The 24302-nt window shown below is 46.0% G+C and overlaps 3 protein-coding genes across 22 annotated transcripts in view; 2 read left to right on the forward strand and 1 right to left on the reverse strand.

Moving 5' to 3' along the window:
* Positions 1 to 467: 467 nt before the first annotated feature.
* Positions 468 to 2866, forward strand: Mrps16 (mitochondrial ribosomal protein S16). The gene is made up of 3 exons (NM_001109518.1): positions 468 to 569; positions 1583 to 1843; positions 2623 to 2866. The coding sequence occupies exons 1-3, from the start codon at positions 557 to 559 to the stop codon at positions 2754 to 2756; spliced, it is 408 nt and encodes a 135-aa protein (NP_001102988.1). The 5' UTR covers positions 468 to 556; the 3' UTR covers positions 2757 to 2866.
* A 2846-nt stretch (positions 2867 to 5712) lies between these two features.
* On the forward strand, positions 5713 to 9957 carry Dnajc9 (DnaJ heat shock protein family (Hsp40) member C9). Its single transcript, NM_001108865.2, has 5 exons — positions 5713 to 5958; positions 6122 to 6262; positions 6350 to 6604; positions 8693 to 8779; positions 9106 to 9957. Exons 1-5 carry the CDS (start codon positions 5779 to 5781, stop codon positions 9220 to 9222), a joined length of 780 nt encoding a protein of 259 aa, NP_001102335.1. The 5' UTR covers positions 5713 to 5778; the 3' UTR covers positions 9223 to 9957.
* A 1074-nt stretch (positions 9958 to 11031) lies between these two features.
* Positions 11032 to 24302, reverse strand: part of Fam149b1 (family with sequence similarity 149, member B1) — a 37952-nt gene continuing 24681 nt past the window's right edge. For 5 of the 20 annotated variants that reach the window (XR_015637906.1, XM_087585120.1, NM_001013878.2 and 2 more), the window contains 7 exons: positions 20207 to 20331; positions 19057 to 19160; positions 16462 to 16686; positions 15952 to 16075; positions 15623 to 15742; positions 12687 to 12759; positions 11032 to 11591 (listed from right to left, as the gene is read on the reverse strand). Coding sequence is in view for 9 of the 20 variants with exons in the window: in XM_087585120.1 (XP_087441246.1) it covers positions 11524 to 11591; positions 12687 to 12759; positions 15623 to 15742; positions 15952 to 16075; positions 16462 to 16686; positions 19057 to 19160; positions 20207 to 20331 (839 nt within the window). In the remaining 11 variants the exon portion in view is untranslated. Of the gene's footprint in view, positions 11592 to 12686; positions 12760 to 15622; positions 15743 to 15951; positions 16076 to 16461; positions 16687 to 18858; positions 19161 to 20206; positions 20332 to 22152; positions 22522 to 24302 lie in introns of those variants that run through there. The other 15 variants (XR_015637902.1, XR_015637907.1, XR_015637908.1 and 12 more) reach the window with 7 other exon arrangements.

Below are 24302 nucleotides of genomic sequence, written 5' to 3' on the forward strand. Positions count from 1 at the left end.
ATTTCTGATGAAAGTTTATCTGACCACCCTGGAGGTAATCCCCTGGAGGTGCGCAATTGCCAAGGCTCTTGACCAGCTTTAGTTCCCAGCTGGGGCTTGGGAATTAAGGCAACATCTTCAAAGGTGGGCCTAGAATACAACTGTGCTGTTTCCCTGGGTAAGAGAACAGAGGATATTCCGAGGGCGTGGGAAGTGTCGCAGGAGAGACGTACTTGCAGGGTAACCAGCACCCCAGTGGACAGGACCGAGAATGTCCGCACCACCACAGGAACTTAAGCTAAAGACCGCCAGCAGCCCCCGCCTACAGACACGCCTCTTCCGCAGCAGTCAACGAACAGTCACCGGTGCCTTGCCGTACGCCCGTACGCATTGGAGGAGAAAGCGGAAGGGGCGGGCCGATCGGCCGCTGCTTCCGCAGAGGGCTTTCCGGCTCTGGTGTGATGCCGACGTTGCGGCGAGTACCTGCGCGGCCGCTTGGGGGCGCTCTTTCAGTCTTTAGGCTCCGTGGAGCCGCTCTGTGCAGGGGGACAGCCGGAAAGCGACTCACCGGAGCGCCATGGTCCACCTCAGTGAGTGCGCGGGGCTTCCGGGCGGGTGTGGACTGCGGCCACCCGGGCTAGGCACGGCCACGCTGCCATCCAGTGGATCTGCTTCTCAGTCCGTTTTGCTTTTAGCGATGGTCTCATTGTCTGGGCTGGAACTCGCAATGTAAAGACAGGCTGGCTTCGAACTCCTTCCTAGTTTGTCTTTGCCTCCCAAATGTGCTGTGATTAAAGGAGTGAGTTGCCATGCACAGCATCTCCCTCCCCCGCCCCCCCATCCACCACAAGTAGAAATCGTTTTGCAGTGGAGGCACCTAAGGGTAGGACAAGGTCACAGCTAAGTAAGTGGTGTTAAGGTCTGAGAATTTGGAAAATAATCCACAATGAAAACCAAGTTCGAACCAGCAAAAGTTTTATTCAAAAAGCTGATATTTCAGGGAGACCGGGGGACAAGACAGGGCAGCCTTTTAAAACATAAAACCCACAAATTAGGTGGGCTAGGGGCAACCAATAGGGTACATGCCAGGTTTTTCCTGCCTGGCATTTTAAGTAGGTTTCTACTGGTCAAGTACCTCAGATGGCTTTCTTAATAACTTGGCCTGGATTGAGGCCAGCCAATCAGAGCCTATGTAGAGGCTGGGGTTTCAGTCACTACTGGGTGCTAACCGACAAGGCATAGGGTGGGGTATTGTGGTCTAAGTTCATATGGGACACCTAGGCCAGAAGCCATTTCTGGGAATTCAGCTGTTTGTTGGAATTTATCTTAGTACAAAGTGGAGACTAATATACAAGATGGAGTCTCTGAAGGTAAAGAGGCCCCCAACAGCAGCAGGTCTGCGTTACCAGGATTTGGAAAAAAGGAGGTCTGTCTTGTCTGGCGTGGTTAAGAGGAGTTTCCCAAACAAGATTGTATCTAAGCTGGATGGAGGATGGCGTAGATTGGAATTGAGAACATTGCAGTAGAAGGAGGAGTTGTGCTTTTTTACCTTACATGAACCGAGTCTTCTGTTTCTGCGTCCTAACTAGCTGTTTCTCCACAGCAACCTTTTTCTGCAAAGCCTACCACGGCGGCCACCTAACCATACGCCTTGCTTTGGGTGGCTGCACCAACCGGCCTTTTTACCGCATTGTGGCTGCTCACAACAAGTGTCCCAGGGATGGCCGATTTGTGGAGCAGTTGGGCTCCTATGATCCACTACCTAACAGTCATGGAGAAAAGCTAGTTGCTCTCAACCTGGACCGGATCCGGCACTGGATTGGCTGTGGGGCTCAGCTCTCTAAGCCCATGGAGAAACTTTTAGGTAAACCAGCTCCGAGCTTAGATAATTTAAGAGATTTTATACTGTGGTCAACTCTGGAATAATGGAAAAGAAGAAGGGTTTTTAATTTCCATCCAAGCTACTCTAGACAGGAGTGGAAGGTGAACTTATATAATTGCCATTTTTAAATCTAGAGACCCCCTTTGTGAACTCCTTTAGAAGACATGGACTAGGATTTTGTGCAAAAAAAGAAAGAAAGAAAGAAAGAAAGGAAGAAAGAAAGGAAGAAAGAAAGAAAGGGCTGGAGAGATGGCTCAGAGGTTAAGAGCACTGACTGCTCTTCCAGAGGTCCTGAGTTCAAATCCCAACAACCACATGGTGGCTCACAACCATCTGCAATGGGATCTGATGCCCTCTTCTGGTGTGTCTGAAGACAGCTACAGTGTATTCATACATGAAATAAATGATGGGGCTGGGGATTTAGCTCAGTGGTAGAGCGCTTACCTAGGAAGCGCAAGGCCCTGGGTTCGGTCCCCAGCTCCGAAAAAAAGAACCAAAAAAAAAAAGAAAGGAAGAAAGAAATGTGTCTTGGTTGTCTGTCAGTTCTTTCTCTCTCATTCATTCATTCATTCATTCATTCATTCATTCATTCATTCATTCATTCGTAGAACCCTGTTGGGAAGTAGACAGTGAGCATGGCAAGCCAAGAGTCTATTTCTTGTCTCTGCTGTGGGTCAGGTGTTGGGTCTCAGTTCTGGGAAGCAGATTCTTGGGAAGAATTGGCAAGTGCCACACTATAATGAAATTCCTGTTGCTTTTAGGTCTGTCTGGCTTTTTCCCGCTGCATCCGATGATGATCACCAATGCTGAGAGACTACGAAGGAAGAGAGCAAGAGAAGTCTTCTTAGCATCTCAGAAAGCAGACTCAGAGCCCCAAGAGACAGAAGCAAGCTGACTTCAGTGAACACAGCTGTGGCCGCAAGGTCCAGGGCCTATAAAACTTGTGCATCGAGTTCGTGCTGGGTTTGAGGATCAATAAATGAAGTTTTCCAAGTCTCAATCTTCCAGCATAATCTGAGCTGGGGTCAGACAGAGGTTAGTCTTTGTCTGATGTTGGAGCTGGACGTAGATACCTGCTAAGCTTTCCTGCCTTACCTTGTGACATTCAGTAGGTACAGGGAGGTTTGGGCTTTGGGTTAGGCCCTGGTCACATGGGCAACTTTACAATCTGCTCATATCCAGTACTTTCCTGCTTCAAAGTCTTCAGCCAGAGTGGTTTTGGCCCATTCAAATGTTTTCTTTAGGGCTGGAGAGATGGCTCAGTGGTTAAGAGCACTGACTGTTCTTCCAGAGGTCCTGAGTTCAATTCCCAGCAACCACATGGTGGTTCACAACCATCTGTAATGAGGTCTGATGCCCTCTTCTGGTGCATCTGAAGACAGCTACAGTGGACTCAGTGTGCTCATATGAATAACATAAATAAATCTTTACAAACAAATGTTTTCTTTAAGATAGGGTATTGCTCTGCAACCATGCCTGTCGTGGCACTTGTTTTATGTGATATGTAGGCCAGCTTAATCTTGAACTTGTAGCCATCCTCTTGCCACTGTCCCCTGAGTGCTGGGATTGTAAGTAGGGCTTCTATACGTGGCCCAGATGTTTCCTTAAACACTTGGGATCATCCCAAAGTTCAAGAATACAGTCGCCTTGTTTATTGCTTGTGTGAATGGGGATTTATAGTGTTTCCTTGACACATGATCTCAGGTTTACAAAGATTCCTTGTAAAAGTTGTTTGGGGGCTTTAATAGCCTTACCTTTGTTTTGTTTTGTTTTTCTTTCCTGACACTAGTTTCTCTATAATAGAACTTGCTTTGTATGCCAGGCCAGCCTTGAACCAGAGAGATCACCTGCCTCTGCCTGCTGAATGCTGGAAATAAGGCCTACTGCACCACCTTTTAAAGAGTAGTCAGAAGGAAGCTAACCCAAGACCCTTCACATAGTCACTGTGTTAGACTGTGCTGTGTATGGTGTATGTCAGCCTTAGGTCACTGTGTTAGACTGTTGCTGTGTATGGTGTATGTCAGCTGTAGGTCACTGTGTTAGACTGTTGCTGTGTATGGTGTATGTCAGCTGTGGGTCACTGTGTTAGACTGTTGCTGTGTATGGTGTATCTCAGCTGTGGGTCACTGTGTTAGACTGTGCTGTGTACTGTGTATCTCAGCTGTGGGTCACTGTGTTAGACTGTGCTGTGTATGGTGTATGTCAGCTGTGGTCCAGTTATATCCATGTTCATGGGAGGAGGGAAGTATGCCTCAGGAGTAGGAAACTTTTAGAGCCATTTGGGATTCACACTCTATGTCTACCTACTAAGAATTTTCCTTTTGCCTGTATGAAGGGGAGAATAATGATAAGACAGCTTTCCCAAAGTCTACTTTAAATGTCAGTGGTAGAGGCCTACAAGATGGCTCAGGGGGTAAAAGTACTTTAATTTTACCTCAGCCCTGAGGTACTGAGTTCAAATCCTAGAACCCATGTAATAGCTGGACAGGAAGCAGAGAGTCTGGAGTAGCAGCATCCTACAGGGACATGGTGGAGAGAGACAAAGGAATCCTGACACTCAGAGGCCAGCTGCAGAGTGGAAAAACAACACAGGACATCTTGTCTCAAATGAGGTAGAAAGTAAAGACTGACACCTAAGGTCATCATGCACGTGCCCACTTTAACCAACACACGAACGTGCATGCATCATACACAGAACAAGGTCAGTGGTAGAATTGTTTTAGGGATCATGAGTTTGGTGTATATGACAGGCTATATGAAATAAAGTGTAACATCTGATTCATAATGCCCCAGAACAATGGGGTGCTACATGCTGGATAATGCCATCTAAGTTTATAGAGAGTGTTCTAGGGCCTGCTAATGCTCTGGCCTCTCTGATCTGGGTTCTGAGAATAGTTACTCAGTAATGTACACTCAGAGGTCGCTCTCCAGTGTGGCTGCTGGCTCTCCTTCACTGGCATGAAGGGACATTGAAAGTAGTAAGAGAGGGACTGATCTGAGGAGGGGAAAAGCCAAGGAAGGACAACTATTTAAAATGATGGATGAGTCAGTGCAATTAGGTCTATCGTTGTGTGAGGTGACTGGGGCAGGTGAGTGGGATTGATTCTGTGCTGCCCAAGATACACATCCTGTGAGATAAAAGGCATTTTTTGTGTGTGTGTTTTTTTTTTTTCTTTTCTATTTTTCGGAGCTGGGGACCGAACCCAGGGCCTTGCGCCTGATAGGCAAGCGCTCTACCACTGAGCTAAATCCCCAACCCGCTTTATGTGCTTTGTGTGATACAGGCTTATCTCTGCATGACCTGAGGGTTCAACCCATATGGGTCTCTAGTTGTACTTCTGAGTATCGCCTTAAAAAACAAAACTTAAGGTTGAACATGCTAAATTTCCCAACTTTGGTACATGACTTTATTTTGTATTACATTTTCCTTACTTTTCATGTGTGTGTATAGGCCAAAAGACAGCTTGTTGGAGTCTGTTCTCTCCTTCCACTGTATGGTCCCAGAGGTCTTCAGGTATGGCGGCAATCACTCCAACCCGCTGAACATCCTCGCCAGCCCGAGTAACGGCTCTCTGTTGGGAAAACTTTCGATCTGTTGTGTACTTTCATGTGTCATTGAGCTTCTGTGCAGGGGACAGGGAGGAAGAGTAGTTGTGGAGGGCAGGGGCGGAGGGAGGGTGTGCCTCCGCTGCAGAAGACGCCACCATCCCCATGCTGCAGGCCGAATTTTACTTCACGGGCGAGAGCGAGGCCGCTTTGCGCTGCCGTAAACTGCCGTAACGCGCGGCTGGCCCCGCCCCCGGCGCTCCTCCTGTGACGCAGGCGCCCAGAGCTATTTGGGCGGGAAAAGGCGGCGGGCCGGCGGAGAGGCTGTGGGTAAAGCTTCGCGGGGTTTGCGGAGCAGCCTCTTCCCCGGGATGGGGCTGCTGGAGCTGTGCGAGCAGGTGTTTGGCACCGCCGACCTCTACCAGGTGCTGGGCGTGCGGCGCGAGGCTTCCGACGGCGAAGTCCGACGCGGCTACCACAAGGTGTCCCTGCAAGTGCACCCCGACAGAGTAAAGGAGGACCAGAAAGAGGACGCCACCCGCCGCTTCCAGGTTTGTGGGACCGCGATCGGACGGCTACGCGGCCCTGTGCTCTCGCGGGGCCCCCGTTCCTAGGACAGCGCGCTGCTGATCCTCGGCCTGGCATTTTTAAGCTTTTCTAGCTTCCCTGTTTCAGTGGGAGGCTCAGGGTGACTTTTGGATGTTCTGCTTGCAGATCTTGGGGAGAGTGTACGCGGTTCTGAGTGACAAGGAGCAGAAAGCAGTGTACGATGAACAGGGGACAGTGGACGAAGACTCTGCTGGCCTCCACCAAGACCGAGACTGGGATGCGTATTGGAGATTACTCTTTAAAAAGGTAAAGAGCTTTATGGCTTTGATTAATTCCCACCATTCAGTCCGTAAGAACAATTCGCGAAGTTAAAGCAATCTTCTTTGTCATTAGATATCGCTAGAAGATATCCAAGCTTTTGAAAAGACATACAAAGGCTCCGAAGAAGAGCTAAACGATATTAAGCAAGCCTATCTGGACTTCAAGGGCGACATGGATCAGATCATGGAGTCTGTGCTTTGTGTACAATACACAGATGAACCCAGGATAAGAAACATCATTCAAAAAGCTATTGATGCCAAAGAGGTTCCGTCCTACAATGCCTTCGTTAAAGAGTCTAAACAGAAGATGAACGCAAGGAAAAGAAGGGTAAGTGAACGTTGTTCATAACACAGCTCAGCTGCTTCAAAGAAAAGGGGGCTTGGTGTCTTTACAATGGAAATAAAGACTGCTGAAATTCGAACTGCTTGGTCGGCAGCATCGATCCAACTAGATGATCAGGAAGAAACCCCTGCTTATTTTGAAATTTTGTGCCGAAAATGATTTCACTTTATGGATTGTTTGCAGTCACCCAAAAGTGATTTCTGAAAAACTTCATGTGAGGCAGACCTTGTTTGTAGCTTTGCTGTATGGAGCCTGGTTACAAGGCTGTGGGCCTTGCGTGGTTAGCAGCAAACAGGGAGAAGATGGCAGTGATTGTGTTTGTTAAAAGTGTAAACTGGCGGGGTGGTGCTCCCAGTACTTGAGCACTGAGGATCCACTTTTGAGGTTAGGCTGTGGTGTGTGGAGTGGTGGTGTGTTGGTTGTCTAGTGTGTGGGAGGTTCCTAATTCTCCAAAACAGCCCAGAACAGGAGGAGGAGAAAACACACTAAAAAAATTCTGGGAATACATATAATTATTTTAAACACACACACACACAAACAAAAAGGCTGGAGAGATGGCTCAGTGGGCTTTACTGCTCTTACAGAGACCCAAGTTCAACTTCTAGGCCTCACACTCTAGCTCCCAGAGATCTGACACCTCTAGTTTCTGTGTTACCACTGGGTGGTCTCTCCTGTCCCCACTGTGAGGAACACAACTGCCTACAGTTTAGGATTGGGACTTGTGGTTCTTCACACCGTTCGTCCCTGTTTCAGCAGGGATGGTGGGGTTGATGGCCGAGGAGTTAGCAAACACCTGTGCTTATGCTCTTATGCCCTGGAGTGCTGGTAAAGCAACAGTCGCTTCATCTTGGCTCTCACAATTGGAGCTGCCTGGATCGCTGGCGGTTTAAGGTGTTAGACGTCTGGTGGGTACCTGAGTTGCCTTTTGTGTGGCTCAAGTGGGAGGGCAAAGACCTGGAGCTTTTAGAACAAGAGAAAAATTGACCTTAGTGTTTGGGGTGAGTTTAAGGCCTGCTTTACAGAGGAAAGACTGCCACGCCTGTTGCAGGCTTGGAGTCAGGCTGCTGCTTGTTAATCATTTTCTCACGTAAGACTGAACAGCTGTATTTTATCAGGCTTTTGGTTTGAGAAACTTAGAGTTTGAGGGGTTCTAAATGACAGTCTGGTAGTTGGGGATTTAGCTCAGCGGTAGAGCGCTTGCCTAGCGAGCGCAAGGCCCTGGGTTCGGTCCCCAGCTCCGAAAAAAAAAAAAAAAAATGAAAAAAAAAAAATGACAGTCTGAAGGCTGAATTTTAAGAGACGATAACAAAACTTGGTTTTGTTCTAGGATAACTATTCCAATTTATCACTGTTCCCAGTGGTGATGGCGTTCTTTGCTACTTGGAAAGTTCTACAGTGAGTTAGGGCCTCACAATTGTTGTTAGCTGTTGTGGTATTTTGGCAAATTTTGTTAAATGAAGGCAGTTTTGAAATCAGATAAGGAAAGGCTAGAACGGAATTTGCTAATGTTTTTTCTGACTATTCAGAAAACATTTTATTTTTGTGTTGTGTGCGTGTTTGCATGTGTTTGCGTCTGTGTTTGCGAGTGCAGGAGTGTGGATGTCCACAGAGCCAGAAGAGGCTGTTGATCCCCTGGAGCTAGTGACAGACAACCTGGTGTGGGTGCTGGGCGTGTCCTCTGGACAATCAAGGAGCTCAGCGGGGCCAGCTATCCAGCTCCAGAGAAAGCCTTTAAGTCACTGCAGCTCACGAGACTGCCACCAGTGCTGTGTAGAAAATGGGGTTTCAGATGAAGGTCCTTAAGCCCCTGGCACCTGGTGTCCATTTTGAAGCTGTCCCTAGCTACGTGGCCCTTTGGTCACCTAGTAGGTTCCTTTGTGTGGTCACGTGGTTTGGGACGCCGAAGTAGAATTAGGGATAAAATAGAAGGACTTACTGGAATTGGACTGCTTGCCCTGAGCAGTTCATAGAACTCCAGCTCTGGAAGGGGGTCTTCACATTTTCTTTAAGGGGAAGAACATTTTATCTGTTATTGTTTGATTGCCATGGAGTCTGATGGAAGCTTCTGTTCAGGCTCAGGAAGAAGCCAAAGAAGCAGAGCTGAGCAGGAAGGAGCTGGGGCTGGAAGGAGGAGTGGATAGCCTGAAAGCGCTCATCCAGGTAAAGGCGGCATCAGGCCCTGCACGGGTATTGTGTGTGTGCTGTTTGGAATGTCTTTTGGAGTTGGTTTATCTTTGTTTTTCTTTTAAAGTACAATTACACGTACGTTATAGCATCTTTTGGGGTTTTGAGTATATACAATTCAGTGAATTCAATTCACACCCTGCCCCAAGTTACGCAGCTGTCCCCACTACAGAGGAAGCCCATACCCATTATTAGTCACTGGTGTGCTTTACCCCAGCCCCTCCTAAGGATGGAATAAATAAATACTGTGTCTCAGCGGACAGTGTTGCATTTTGAAAGCTGTATTTTAACTTATCAAATAGAGCAGACAGAAGGATCGGCAAAAGGAAATGGACAGTTTTCTGGCTCAGATGGAGGCAAAATACTGCAAACCTTCCAAAGGAGGGAAGAGAGCAGCACTCAGGAAGGAGAAGAAGTAATGGAGTTTCCTCTTCACGGGCCCTATGTCAGTGTACGGTGTACACAAGGTAAAGGCAGCCACTAATGTAACCTTTGAGAGAAGTTGTTTGTCCTGCCTAAGCCAAGCAGGATTCATCAATCTGGTCTTAGTAGTTTCTAGAAGTCACCTAACACTGTGTGAGGGCTTCGTGTGAAGGGTTGTGGTGTGATGGTTGGGAGGGTGGGTTTGACATTTGCTTCCGTGGACCTTGTGCCCAAAGAGCTCTATCTAGAATACAGGTTTCTGTGGACTGTTCTTACTGATGTGCGTGTAATGAAGAGATTCCTATGGAGAACACCCTCAGAACACTTGCTGAACAACTGTCCTCTAAATAAATGCCAGTGTGCTCTGGTCTTAATCCTACACAGATCTTCTTTTCTGGTTCTACTGTTAGGGTTTGTCTTCTGTCCTTGCAGTAGCAGACATGTGTATTCATATTCTTGCTAACTTTTTTTGTAAGATTGTATATGGCTAAATAAAGAAACAATGACAAAGGTCTGGTGGATTATTTAAATGACCCCATTGGTCTATAACAAAGTGTTTAAAGGACTTAAGTAATCTAGTTAGCATCGCACAGACAAGCTGGCTTTGGCACAGATAGATGTCACAGTCCTGTCTTTGCAGGACACAGGGTTAGGCATTTCATTGGCCTTGTCTGAACTTTTCATCTGCAAGAGGGCGATCCAAACTCATTAAATTGCATGTACTAAGTCTAGTGGGTTTTATGTGTTTTGATTTTTTTGTTTGGCTTAGACGAGTCTCAGTGAGTAGCTCTGGCCAGCCTGCGATTTGCTATTGTAGACCTTCACTCAGGTTTTTTTGAAGATGAATACTGACTAGCTTTTAGGGGACATACACAAACGGGTAAGGAACTGGGCTAAGTGATCTGACGGTACTGAGTTATAGCTGCTCAGAAAGACCACACGTGCAGATCTGAGAACTATTCCTTGTACAGATTGATGAGAAGTTTTCATTTACATTTTGCGTGGTTGTGGTGTATTTGCAGTGACTCTTCAAGTCTTCCCATTGAGTGTTATAATTTAAGGTGAACACATTACACATTGAGTTTTTGATTAGAACTATTAAAATATAACTCAGGGTGGGTTATTTGAAACATCTATTTCATGGCATAAGAACTTGGAATGATTTAAGTCACCTCTAGTGGACAACCATTTGAATTTAGCCACTTTGAAAGTCAGTAATGTCAAAGTGGCGTGATAATTAAGGCAACAGTGGCATTTTAGTAAGACAGACTCAAGCCATAGTTAACCACCATTGCTGTGTTCTCTGTGCGCTGGAAAAGCTGGTGTTCTCCAGCTCCACTGCTCTTGGTGGTAAAGAGCTCATAAACATGAAGGCTGAGTTTGGATCCCTACCACTGGAAAAGAACGAAGCAAAACAAAGCTGCCTTGGCACACAGATGAAGATCTCCAAGTTCAGTGGGAGATCCTCTCTCAGACCGAGATGGAAAAACAATTAGGAAGAGCACCCAGTCGTCTCTGCCTGCACACACGGGCACACAAAGACCCTGATGTAAGGCTGGCACGTATGTCTGACCTAGGAAAGAAACAGTTTACACAGTACCTTGACTTCATTCTGCTTTTTAAAGAGACAGATTGGCTAGCAAGATTATTCATCAGGAAAAGGCACGTACCACACACCCCCCACCCCCAGTCTGTTGATCGTAGTTCAGCCTTGGAACTGACTCCTGAAAGTTCTTCTCTGACCATGTGTGTGTGTGTGCTCCTCCCAGCCATTCATACATATAAAAATGAAAACAATAAAGAACTTAAAGTTTAGGAATGACATTTATTTGATGAATATCTCAGATTGTTGGCAGCACTTTCTCCTAAAAATATGTTAAAACTGAGTACAAGCCTCCAGAAATTAATATAAGCAGAAATATTCTGAACTCAGTGATCTGAATCATTTGTGTGTATGCAATCTCACTGAATCGTACTAGAATTGAACAGGTGATTGGTTACAGACAACATGAGCAGTGATTTGGGGTGGTTTTTCATTGTCAAGTCTTTGGGTACAATCTTTACTGCCCCATGGAATGAGAGCTAAAAGAAGGCAGGAACTGGACACAGAACAGCTTCCCGTGCAGTCTTTGGCAGATACTGTGGTGGTTCTCAGACATGTGCTCCAAGATGGCTCTCGATGGACCACGCTGCTGTTTGTAGGAGCTCTGGGTCATCTGGTGCTCAGGCTGGTGCATGAAAGCCTCCATGTGTTCCCAAGTCTGCTGCAACCTTGCAAGTTCTCACTTGCTCTGTGGTCACTGCCTGGTTCTAGAGATGGGTCCACCTCTGCTTTGAGGTTTTGTAGACCCATGTGACTGAGGGCCTGTCAGACACAGAAATGCACAGAATAACATTAGTACGTGGTCTATATTTGGAAATAAGCATCAGTGTTCCTGTCTCAGGGACTTTTACATAAATGAGTAGTTGGAATTTAAATTTGGAGACAGTCTCTTAAAAGTACTCAGAAATATGTTTACCAAGGCATTAAAAGCCACGTTTAAATAGTTTACCCTATTGAGAAAACTACTAGAGTTTAAGGAATCAAAGGAGGCTGGATGTGGTGTCACGTACTTTTAGACTCAGCACTGGGAAGGCAGAGGTGGGAGGATCTCTTGTTCTTTCAAAGCCAGCCTGGTCTGCATATTGTGTTCCAGGACAATCAGGGCCAAATAATTGAGACTTGTCTCAAAAGAAAACCCCAACTAGCCTAGTTTTGCTTGAGAGCCTATTCACTAAAAGCTGAGATGCACATTTCAACAACTTAGGCATTAAAACTAATTAACATCTTATTCAAAGTGTAGCTGAATGTAGTAACTAGACTGGAGGCTTAAAAAAAGATTGATGCTGGAGAGTGGCAGCTTTTAATCTCAGCACCCAGGAGGCAGAGGCAGGTGGATCGCTTGAGCTTGAGGCCAGCTTGAACCACAGAGTGAGTTCCAGGACAAGCAGGGCTCTACAGTGAAAGCATGTCTTGAAAAATCAAAAAGGAAGAAAGGTTTAAGTATATGTATGTGTGCCTTCGAGTGTGCACCACACATGTACAGGTATCTGGAGGCCAGCAGAGGGCGTCTGAGCTCTTGGACTGGACTTGCAGGTGGTCGTGAGTTGCCTGACATAGGTGCTAGGAACCTTAGGTTCTGAAAGAACAAGTGCTCTTAAAACCACTGAGTCATTCTTTTCTCTGGTTCCTCAAATATTTTTGTTAAAAACAGTTATTTACCTTAAAGGTGAGTTTACTTGGTAATTTTTTAAAAAGCAGAAATCAGGAACTTTTTGGCTTTGAGCAGTTGGCCTTTCTTTTATACCCATCTTATGCTAAGATGATTTACCTACGTGGGGGACAACTAAGTATAGCAAAGCCTGCAGGAGAGGAAGATGTGTGGGAAGAGGAGAGTGAGCCCTGCAGCCCCGTATGTACCTGCAGACCCCCTGCCAGGCCGGGCGTGATGAGGGCACTCAGACGCACATGAGCTTCGGTACTGTGTTTCTGGCTACAAGAAAAGAAAAGGCATATTAGGATGTAGCTCTCAAAAGATGCTCGTTTGAGGCTTCCAGAGTATGTCAGCTCCTTTCCTGCTACTTTGATCAGACACCATGAGCAAGACTGAGAAGGAGTGGCTCATTGAGTCCGTCCAGGCAGGGAAGCAGAAAGCATGGTGGCAGGGACAGCTGAGAATCGTGTCTTCAACTGCAAGCAGGAAGCAGAGGGATCCAGCCAGCAATCGGTGGGCGTCTAGCTCACACACGTTCAGCTGATGAACTTCCTGCAGGCAGGCCATGCCTCCTAAACTGCCCAACAGCCTCACTGACTAGGGATGAAGTCCTCAAATGCCCTCGACTATGGGTAGCATCTCACTCAAACCACCACAGAGGAGAACCCTACGTTAACAACCTGTATTGAATTCCAAGTAGAATATTCCAAGCCAGATGTTCACGAAGCGATTTGCTAACTTGTAGGAATTGCATGTTCTACAACTGTATTACTGTCTTTAAGAAAATCTTAGCATTTACAAATCCATGTGGTGTAATGTTGCAATCAGATTTTAAAAAAGATATTTTATTTTGCCTCTACTGTGTTGGGACTGCAGTTTGCAACACCATAGCTGGTCAAAAGAATACCATCTGATGTTACAGTGTGCCGTTTAAATAGAATCAACACTGTGGTGAGGGGAAAGTACCTAGAGAGTCCATGTTCTGCACCAGTTTCCAGAACGGCAGCATCTGTAGCTCATGTACCCATCTTGACCCTTGAGCCATCTCACATTAACGGTGGTGGGAGCTTGTATTTATGCCTCACAGGGCTTTTATAACAGATGCCCACAACTCTGCAGCCAAAACAGTAGGAAGGCGAGGGATTCGCAGATCGCTGTAGGGGCCACATGGTAGAGTTTGCAATGACTTAGCATTGGCTGTTGTAAAGTAGCCATAGACAAGTGAGCTTGGTGACTGCCAGGAAAGCTTTATTTACAAACCAGGCAGCGGCCCTTGCAGAGCTCACGGACTGCGCTTTATTGACTCCTGCTAGACAAGAGCACCAAGGAACAGGGTTCTAGTCAACAGCTCTAGGCCTGAGGCTGCACTCACACTTGTAGTTAATCGAGCTGCTACTTAATCTTTATGGTAGGGAATAGGGAAAATAATGCTAAGGCAGGCAATTTTTACTGTTAGAACATAAACTTATTTTTTAAAGAGGCTTTGAAGTGCTTTCATATGTTGTTTTATTCCTAAGGCAACTAAAACTAATTTTTTTTTTTTTTTTTTGGTTCTTTTTTTCGGAGCTGGGGATCGAACCCAGGGCCTTGCGCTTCCTAGGTAAGCGCTCTACCACTGAGCTAAATCCCCAGCCCCCAAAACTAATTTTTAAAAGGAAAAAACACATAGAACATAAACATTGCTTAACAAATGTTCTGAATCTAATTAGGAGACTGGGTCAGATGTTCGCAGGCTTCTAGGACTCCAAGTGAATCCATGAACAGAACTTCATTTCTCTTTTGGCCTTTTCTGTGACTTTCCTCTTAGCTCAGGCCCCATGAAATTTTGAGTTGAATACTGAGTGCCCTTCAAAATTCATGTCCTCCTGGAACTTGTGAATGTGACTATTTTTGGAAAACCATTTTTTTGCATAAGTAATCAAGCTAAGGTGAAAATTGTTTTAGAGTGGACTATAAATTCAATGGCTATTGTCTTTTAACTTTACTTGTAATAGGCATGATGACTGCAGGTATCATCAGGAAGTTAGACTTGTGACCTGCCTTGTGGGTGCTGAGAATGGGAGACAGAGCTTTAACCACTGAGCTACCTCCCTCCCCCCAGCCTTTTTAAATTAATTTTTCTCTGTGTTGTGAGCAGTGTGTGTACCCACATGTGTGCACGTGGCAGGTCCCACCTTTGGTGTGGCAACCAGATTTCTCACTGGGATCTGGGCTTATCTACCAGACCAGGCCACACACCCATCCTGCCCAAGCATTGGGGAAACCACAGAAGCCACAGAGAAGCAGGAAAGTTCTCTGCAGCTTGCACAGAGCTCTCCATTTCTGTACCTAAGAGGGACACAGTTTTTGTTGTTTTGGCTGCCCGAGTTGTGGGCACTTGTTATGGGAGCCCTGAAACACACAGAAATACAAACTCCCATTGTTGTAGATGGCTTGATTGGGTACACGAGCTACAGATGTCACCGTTCTTAAGGCTGGTGCAGGACACAACACCCAGGTAAACACTCAGTGTGAGCTCAGTCATTTCCTTATGCTGGGCAAGCCCCCTTGCCACAAAGCAGATGAGGTAGGAACCATGTACTGACCTACAGGTGTGCAAGGTGACATGGCCCTCGTCCTCAGGATGTTCTTTAAGTGCTTCCTTAAAAAGAGGTACTAAGTGCACGCTGATCAAGGAGGCAGGTGTCAGCATTTAGCACACTCATAGGAAGAAGGTCAACTCCAGGTCCTCCACCTGACCCCACTTTATCGTGTAAATTGCACAAGAGCAGGGAAGACAGCAAAGTCAGGCTTAGGTGTGCAGTGGAGCCCGTTGTGTGTGCTTATGTCCAGAGCAGGTTGCTGAAACTGTTTATAAGTGGGGCATTTTATCACCAAGAGAACGAGGCGGGGACCACTTAGGATTTTAAGAAGATACACCTAGAAGGTATTTTATCAGTAGAACATCCAACTGTCTTTCTTAAGAGTTGATCAAGCCGCTAGATAAGTCCTAAATTTGCCAAACACAGTCCGCCTGCCTCACTTCTTTCCCTAACCATCAAAGACAAATAGGAGCTTGAGGCAGAAGGGTTAGGAGTTCAAGACCAGCATGGGCTGAGACACTGTGTTAACCCCTCCAGAACACAGACAGGAAGCACTTTACCAGAAACGACTGAGTTGTGTTGGGTCTAGAGAAGACAGGCAGAAGGAGCCTCTCCTGGGGCTGCTGGTTAGGCTCGTCCACCGCCGCACTTCGGGCTCGGCTGGAATCACCGTGGGGTTTCTGCAGAGGAGATCAAAGTCACAGAAACAGCTGGCCTGGGAGCTGTACCTGTTCCGTATCAGCCCTGTCCCATGTCAGCAGCTGTGGTACCCATTCCTAAGCAGCTCCGACTGCACTGCCATGGCCTAGAACCCGAGGTGAAGTCCTACAGAACTACTACTGCTGGGAGAGCTCAGAGTGAGCCCGGGCAGGCGGGGTGAAGGGCTTACTGTTGGCCGTTGGGACCCCAGGATGCTCAGGTGCTCTACATCAGCTGTTCCAATAGGTGGCAGCAGGTTGTTCCGACCCATGGTCATTGGTGAGGGAGAAGAGAGTGAGTCTGCTGTCATCGGACTGAAGATCCCATCCATATGCGAAAGCAAAGTTGTAACAACACAAAGTGATGAGAAACTCGGTAACCCAAGCCCTCAAATCAGTGTGCTCAAGAGGCTTGAAGCCACCTAGATTTCCAGAATAGGGGCAGCAAAGAGGGTTTTTTCCTTTTCTCCCTTACATTTCACAAATGTAATTCCTCAGCTGAATCAAGAGAATGATCTCATCCAGCTTTGTATTTCACTAAAACTTAAAAGCTTGAGCTGAACTAAACCTGCAGACGATGCACGGTGTGACTATGTGCATTAGTCTGGGGCACAGCCTGTCTGCTTCTGAAGCCTGTTCTACGGGGAGTCTGTTATTGTTACTAGTTTACCAGTTTCAGAGAGTCTGCGTTTGAAACCTACAGCCGGGGTCCTCTGAGGATTTCTTCTGCAGGCCACGGTGTTCCAGTGCGTGAGTGGCTCGTGCTGATCGGATGAAGGGTGCGTGGTGGGGGGTTGCGCCTCCTGGCAGACTGCGTTGTATATGACAAGGATGATGTACTGAGCTCCATGGCTCGGTTTGGCCAATTTCGGTTTGAAAGGACGGAACTGGACCCAGGCCTCATGAGGAGCTTGTCATCAAGATCTCTAGTGGCCAAATCAGAAACCCATAATGAAAATCACCACATAAAAGAAGACAGGGCTCAGGGAAAAAAGCCTTAACCTGAGATATTCAGGGAAGAAAAGGACAAACTGGCTTCCAGAAGTTATCTAGGATTCAGGCATGAGAGGCTGTTTTTAAGATGGGGGACTTGTTAAATAGCCTAGGACAGGCTGGAATTTGAGATCCTTCTGCTCAGCCTGTCAAGTGCTTGGATTATAGGTATGTACCTGACAATGACCTGTTTCAGCTATGACTTCCTGGAATGGAGATCTGGGAACCTGCTCACAATCTACTTGCCACACAGTCACTTGTTCAGTTACAAGAAAAGCAAGGTTGACAGGTACTCAGAGCTTCCCACTCAGGGTCCTCCAAGACTTGAAGCATTTTTTGAGCTGACAGAATGTCCTCAGGGTAGATACTGAGGCATCAGTGTGGCTCTCATTTGATATTGAAATAGTTAAGTTGCAGGGCATCAAAGCCTCCTCTGAGTTCTGTGAACACTGCACACGTGTGGTACATACACATATGTAGAAGCAAAACATTTATACACACAAATAAACCTCTAAAAAGTGCTGGCTAACTGGAACTTAATTACAGTTCAGTCTGGAGCCTTGAAACTGGGAACAATCAAAAGGTCCCAGCCATATGCTGCCCAAGGTAAGTGGAGCAGTGGCTCCCTGTAGAAAGACCAGAGAAACCCCCAAGTCTCAGGCCTACCCCTTGGGCATTCTCCTTCCCAAGTCCTCCAATCACCAAGGCACTGGATACAAGCCAGGCCTTGTATGCAGTCCATTCTCACTAGGCTCTAGTTAAAAAGGTTCTCCAACAATTCCCATTCTGTCACCTCCTCTCCTTTCTGTGGATTCAACTGCCATCTCTTATTGGGTGACCTTTAAGTCAGTTGCTGCATCTGGTCTCTTCCACATTCTCTGCAGGTGGCCCATTACTCAAAACATAACCCAGAAGAAACTCCTATTTCCCACAAAGCAAATGTCCTGAGCTTGGAATCCGTTTCTGACTGCTTCCTGTTGTTACATTATCTCCTACTCTGTTATTCATCCTCCTTTGAATGGTGGGAACAAATACTTGAGAGGCAAGTCTCTGGCCGAGCTCCACTATGGTCCTGCTCACTTACTCCCTGGCCTGCACCAGTGCTGACTGCAGTCCTCACAGCTCCTGCTTGAGTCTTGGTGTAGATTCCTTCCTCTCAGTCCCTCTGACTGAGTCAGCCTCACCCCTACGGTATGGTCCCTATGAAGCTGGCTTTGCTGGTGAGATTTCATCAGTACTTTGGCAGTTCCTCAAAAATTAAACACACACCTGTTTTGCCTTCTTTTTGCTTCTAGGTATTGACTCAAGAGAAATGCCCTCAAAAATGACCTATGCAAAATACACATAGTGTTTCTGCATAATAAACCCAACCCAGAGGTAACCTAGTGAATCCTGCGTAAATTATGCTGCCCAGTTACAGTGGTCACATACAACACATGGACGAGTGCCAGTGTGACATTCATAGTCATACACAATCTGATCGCATTAATTTCATAAATTCTTTCCCCACTAATTTTACCATGGCCTATATAAATCCTATAATATTGTTAATGATCTTTGATTGGAAGCATTAAAGTTCTAAAACATTACTCTTTTGTGGGCCAGATGTATTGGTGCGTGCCTTTAATCCTAGAACTCAGGAGGCAGACACAAGTGGATCTAAGGTGAGGTCAACCTGGTCTATAAAGCGAGTTCCAGGACAGCCAAGGCTACATAGAGAAAGTCTCAAAAAAAAAAAAAATTCCTTTTCTGTGTGTGGGAATGCACGTGTCGGGGTGTGTGTGTGTGTGTATCAGAGGACACCTCTGAAAGCCAGTTCTCTCCTTCCATCGTGTAGGTCACCGGAAGCAGACTCAGGCTGTGGGCTTTGGTGGCTGTGGGCTTTGGCGGTGGGCACCGGCATTCGCTAAGCCAGCCCCCTGGTCAGAGAGCACTGCGGTCAGGCATCTTACACTGGGTCTGGTCCCCATCCTCAACTCCCTCACGTATCATTCTTCCTACCTAGGACAGCTGTGACCTCTAAATCTCTAGAAGTGGACTCATCAGAGTCTTCTCCTTTGGGACTGCACAGCACATCATCAGGGGAGCTCTCACGTGACTCTCACCCACAGCAGGCTGTATGTGGCCAGGTCCAGGGTATCCTTCCCAGTTACCAGCTCCCAGGCATAGAGACCTTGCCCCTTAAATGTTTTCCTCCATGGCTGTGTCTGGCACTTGGTGGCATGGAGGTGACTGATGTTGCTTTCCCATTTCCTCAGCATTCTATTTAAGTTCTATAGTATATTCCAACTCGAGCTTCTTACAGGAGCTTATCCATCAGGGAGAGATTCCTTGGCTGTAGAGGCATCCCATGAATCAAGAGGCCATTCACGTTTGGCTGATGACCACTTGCTTGACAGAAATTCATCTATATGTCAAAAGCAGACATTGGTTGGTGAAGACACCTGCTCGATTTGCTATGTTTGCAAAGTTAGTGTTTCCAGTTAGGTTATTTACCCCCCCCCCCCACCTTGTGCCTTAACTTTTAGAACAGTTGGCCAGGACCCCCAAAAGAGCACTGTCAAGAGAACAGGGTTCTTTTTGTTGTTGTTGTTCGGTATTTCTAAGTGACAGCTCATCAGTACAGATGAAAGCACTTAATGGCCACTCTCAAAGAGGAGAGAGGGACATTATTATTGCTTACAAGAGAAAAGAATAGTAAAGTCACAAGCAAACTCTGGAACCACAGACAAAAGTAAGTGCAAAGTAATGATCTTTTATCATCAGCGCATGGGCCTGAACTCTGCAGACTTATCTTTAACTAGCCTGGAGTGCTGGTACCATTCACTGTCCTTTGTGAGTTTCCTTTCTTCCTTTCTTTCTTTTTTTGGGGGTGGGGTGGGGTCAATTGGTTGGGCTTTTTTTGCTTTTTTATTTTTAATATTTTTTTTTTTTTTTGGTTCTTTTTTTTCGGAGCTGGGGACCGAACCCAGGGCCTTGCGCTTCCTAGGTAAGCGTATTTTTAATTTTTTATGACAGTGTCTCTCTGCATTGCACAGGCTGCCTTGAAGTGACAGGCTCAAGTAATCTTCCTGTGCCAGTCATCTGAGTAGCCAGAAGTACAAGGTGTATGTCTCCCCACGTCCTGTTTAATAACCTAAATTCCAAAGGCTTTGTAGGGGTGAACTGTAGTTGTTCTAATGTGGCCTTTAACCATCTCTTTTGTGTTAAAAACATTTTCCTTCCTCTTTCTCTCAAGAACTAGCTGTAACCACTTCTAATCCCAGCACTTAAGAAGCTGAGGCAGAAGGACTGTGAGTTCAAGGCTGGGCTGGGCTACACAGTGAAACCATCTCTCAAAATAAGTATGTTATGAAATTTCTTGCTAGAAATAATGCAACCAAGGCAAACACCCAAGCAAGCTTCCTCTGGCAAGAACAGTGCTGGGTTCTCACAATCTGCTCTGGGGCTTACCGGATTTGAGGTGACTGACATCACCTTAGACTGCGGCACTCGAGGTAAGACCAAAGGCTGCTGTTCGTTCAGCATATAGGGACTTCCCGAATCCAGTCTGGTAATTTCAACGTTACTCTCATCATCTGAGCAAAGGAACAGGATCTATTATCCATAGGTATCTTCTGATGTAAAGCACTGAGAGAAAATCTCCCTGACAGCTAGCAGTCTCAAGAAAGGCTTCACTAACATCTGCAGCTCACCTGCATACACCTGCATACACCTGCAGAGTTACACCTGCATAGTTACAGACCCTCAAGCTCAGTGCAGCTTAAAGTGGTTCCCAGACTGACAATGGCCGGCGGTACCAAGCAGAAGGATAAGCAGAGATCTGTAACCACCTTTGGAATGTTTTATATCAGTGCTGACCAATGTGTGGCCATAAGAGGCACTACCATGGGACACTTAAAATGCTCATACATGGGGTTGGGGATTTAGCTCAGTGGTAGAGCGCTTGCCTAGGAAGCGCAAGGCCCTGGGTTCGGTCCCCAGCTCCAAAAAAAAGAACCAAAAAAAAAAAAAAATGCTCATACATAGAGCAGTATGACCTTCAGATCAGTAATCCTGACCTCAAGTCCCATAGACAATGCCAATGAAACCAGACAGCGTTAACAACCTTGTTTTCTACAAGGAGAGCAAGTACCCTGAAAGAGGGCAAGCGCAACAGCACTGTCAGCTCTGGAAAGACTTCCAAAATCCGGACGGACAGACACCAGATGTACACCAAAGATTGACCCACAAACAAACCAACCAACCAAAAGCAAAACAAACAAAACAAAAACCAAAAAAACCACCCTAAAAATATAAGTGCAAAATATAAAAAGGAATTTTCTAAAAGAACCCAATAAATCCACAAAACCCTGTCAACTAAAATGTGTGCGGAGGGTTAAAGACATAGAAGATTAGGAAGGACATCTGGGGCTGCAGAGACAAGTCCACAGTTAGAAATGTCTGCTGCTCTCTAGAGTTCGGTTCCCAGCACCCACATCAGGCAGTTCACAGTCACCTGAAACCACAGCTCCAGGAGGGGTTCCAGTAACCACCTGGGGCTCTGCAGTACCAGCATACACATGGGTACACACAATCGCATGCATGTGCATGTACACACACACACACACACACACACACACGAATATAAGTAAATTTAACAAAGGGATAATCTTAAATGCTAAAAGGATTTTTCCTTTATGAAAAATTATACCTTCATTTCAAAAAATGCACAAAAATACCCTTTTATACACAAACAAAAAAATTAAAGCTTGAAGAACATGATTGACAAGATTGAGCACAGGAACTTGTGTCTGAGCAGGGGGGCTACAGACTCACCATGACATTGGAAAATTGTTGTCTACTGCCCAGTGACCAACCCACCATTCCTTGGTAAGTGAACAGAACACTCACATGTGTGTCAGAAGAAGTGTGCAAGATGTTCACAGCATTGATGTCAAAACTGACAAATTACATTGTACTATTTTTAAAACAAATTGGTATTCAAAATTTTTGTAGTTCAGCTGGGGTGGTGGTAGTGGTGCACATCCCAGCACTTGGGAGGCGGAGGCAGGCAGATCTCTGTGGGTTCAAGGCCAGCCTGGCCTACAGAGTGAATTCCAGGAAAGCCGGGGCTACAGAGAGAAACCCTGTCTTGAGAAACCAAGACAAGAGTTGCTCTGCATTACATTTGTCTGTCTGCGTGTGTGCACCTGTGCCATGGTGCTCCTATGGAGGTCCTAGCAGAGGACAACTTGACAATTTGCTCCTTTCACCAAGTGGTTCTGGGGAATCAAACTCAGGCTGTCGGGCTTGGCAGCAAGCTCCTTTACTGTCAGAGCCTCACCACCATAAACTGGGATTTTTGCACTTTTCAACATTAAGCACAAAAAAAAAAATGAACTTGAGAACAAATCATGTTTCTGAATGAAACCAATATGAACTCTTGTAGTCTTTATTGCCTCTAAATCATCTCCATTATCATCATTGGGTTACCATCTAATTCCGAGACGGTACATTTTTTCATAAGCAATTATCAGTGACGTTTGTTTCCCCATTAGCAAATTAGGGTTCAAATCATGATAATACAGAGCTAAATATTCTCTTCCTAATTTAGCATCTGATTGAGAACAATAACAAACACAAGCTGTGAAGCCTCTGGAAGCTCTATTAATTCTGTGTATCTTTTGCATGGTTGGCCCAAAGTGCACTGGGCGAGGACAGCAGAGGATCAAGTTCTATGTGCAGGCAAATGTTGAAGCTCCTGTGAGGCCCTTTTCCTTCTATATCTGCATTTGTGAGAGAGAATACTGGTTATGGGCTGGAAAGATGGCTCAGTGGTTAAGAGCACCGGCTGCTCTTCCTGAGGACTTAGGTTCAATTCCAGCACTCACATGACCGCTCACACCTGTCTGTAACTCCAATTCCGGGATCTGACCCCTCACACAGACACACATGCAGGCAAAACACCAATGCACATAAAAGTATTGGTTACATCACTCAGTTTATACCTTTGGTTTACAGAAGAGCATAGAGCATAACAGGTTGTCATGTGACTAACTGCAGGTGAGGTTGTTAACACAATTTAGAGTCACCTGGAAAGAGGGAACTCAATTAAAGACCCGCTTCCATGTGACTGGCCTATAGATATGTCTCTGCAGCTTTTTTATTTTATTTTTTGATTAATGATTGATGTGAGTGGGCCCATGGTGGGTGGTGCCACCCCTGGACAAGTGATTCTGGGGTGTATAAGAAAGTAGGTTAAGGGTTGGGGATTTAGCTCAGTGGTAGAGCGCTTGCTTAGCAAACGCAAGGCCCTGGGTTCGGTCCCCAGCTCTGAAAAAAAGAAAAGAAAAGAAGAGAAGAGGAAAGAAAAGAAAAGAAGAAAAGAAAGTAGATTAAGACTGCTAGATGGCTCACAACTGTCTGTAGCTGCAGTCTCAGGGCATCTGACACCATCTTCCTGGCCTCTACAGGTACTGCATGCAAATGGTGCACAGACATGCATGCAGCCAAATACATGTACACATAAAAATAAAGTAAAAATAATCTATAAAAACAAAAGGAAAGAGAAGTTGAACGAGCTATGGAGAGAAGCCAGAAGGCAGCATTCCTCTATGGCCTTGCTTCAGTTCCCACCTTGGTTTCCCTGGTGATGGACTAAGATCAAGACAAATTCCACCCTTTCCCCAAGTTGCCTTTAGTCATGGTGTTTATCACAGCAACAAAAGCAAACTAGACCAGCTTTCTTCCTTATATACCAAGAGGAGATGCTGCTCTCCTGGTCTGTTTCAGTGCCAGTTTGCTCTTATGCAAAGAACCACTTGGTTGGTCTACACGGAAGACGTGAATTCCTGAGTTATCTTTGCACCAAGTACAAGTTCATTTACAGGCTGTTCCCAGCTCCCTGTAGTCTGGAGGGCAGAGCAGAGTGGAGTGAGAACAGATAACTGTCCTTGAAAGGTTTGCTTGTCTGGCTCTGTGAAGACAAAGGCTCACTCTTTCAGGGCCTTTCGGTCTACTCACTGAATTTAGATTTTAGAAACAGGTTTTATGTAGCTTGGCCAAAGTGCTAAGATTACAGGTGTGTCCACTACAGGCTAACCAGCTGATTTTTCCATCAGGTTTGTCTGTGAAGGGGTGGGGACGCGAGCGTGAGCATGTGCTGGTGGGCATCATGTGCCACGGCATGTGTGTAGACTGTGTAGAGGCCAGAGAGCAACTTTAAGGAGTCAGCTCTTTCTTGGTCCCTCATGAGATTGGGGGACTGAACAAAGGTCCTCAGGTTTGCACACAAACACCTCTGCCTGCCTCGCCCTTTCAATGGCCCTGACCAGGTAATTTTAATGAAGAGTATTGGTCCTGTTCTCTTGGGTCTCAGAAGGGAATACACATAGACAACATCAAACACAGCGAAGGTTGGACAACTGGAATTCACACTATCAGAGAGTGTGCATGAAGTCACATGAGAAAAATTTAGGGGGAGATGCCAATGACGTTGGCATAGTTATCACATGACCTACTAGTTCCATGCATAGATATACACACATATATGTATATATAGAAAACA

This window comes from Rattus norvegicus, chromosome 15 (assembly GCF_021556685.1).
Source record: "Rattus norvegicus strain SHRSP/BbbUtx chromosome 15, alternate assembly SHRSP_T2T, whole genome shotgun sequence".
NCBI classification, from domain to species: domain Eukaryota; kingdom Metazoa; phylum Chordata; class Mammalia; order Rodentia; family Muridae; genus Rattus; species Rattus norvegicus.

Excerpts from the sequence above, each read along its gene's own strand:
- Mrps16 (NM_001109518.1), top strand. Across the intron at positions 1,844-2,622 it reads GCCCATGGAGAAACTTTTAG|GTCTGTCTGGCTTTTTCCCG; the intron begins GTAAACCAGCTC and ends TGTTGCTTTTAG.
- Dnajc9 (NM_001108865.2), top strand. The coding sequence starts at position 5,779 with ATGGGGCTGCTGGAGCTGTGCGAGCAGGTGTTTGGCACCGCCGACCTC. Across the intron at positions 6,605-8,692 it reads TGAACGCAAGGAAAAGAAGG|GCTCAGGAAGAAGCCAAAGA; the intron begins GTAAGTGAACGT and ends GCTTCTGTTCAG. Across the intron at positions 8,780-9,105 it reads GCCTGAAAGCGCTCATCCAG|AGCAGACAGAAGGATCGGCA; the intron begins GTAAAGGCGGCA and ends CTTATCAAATAG.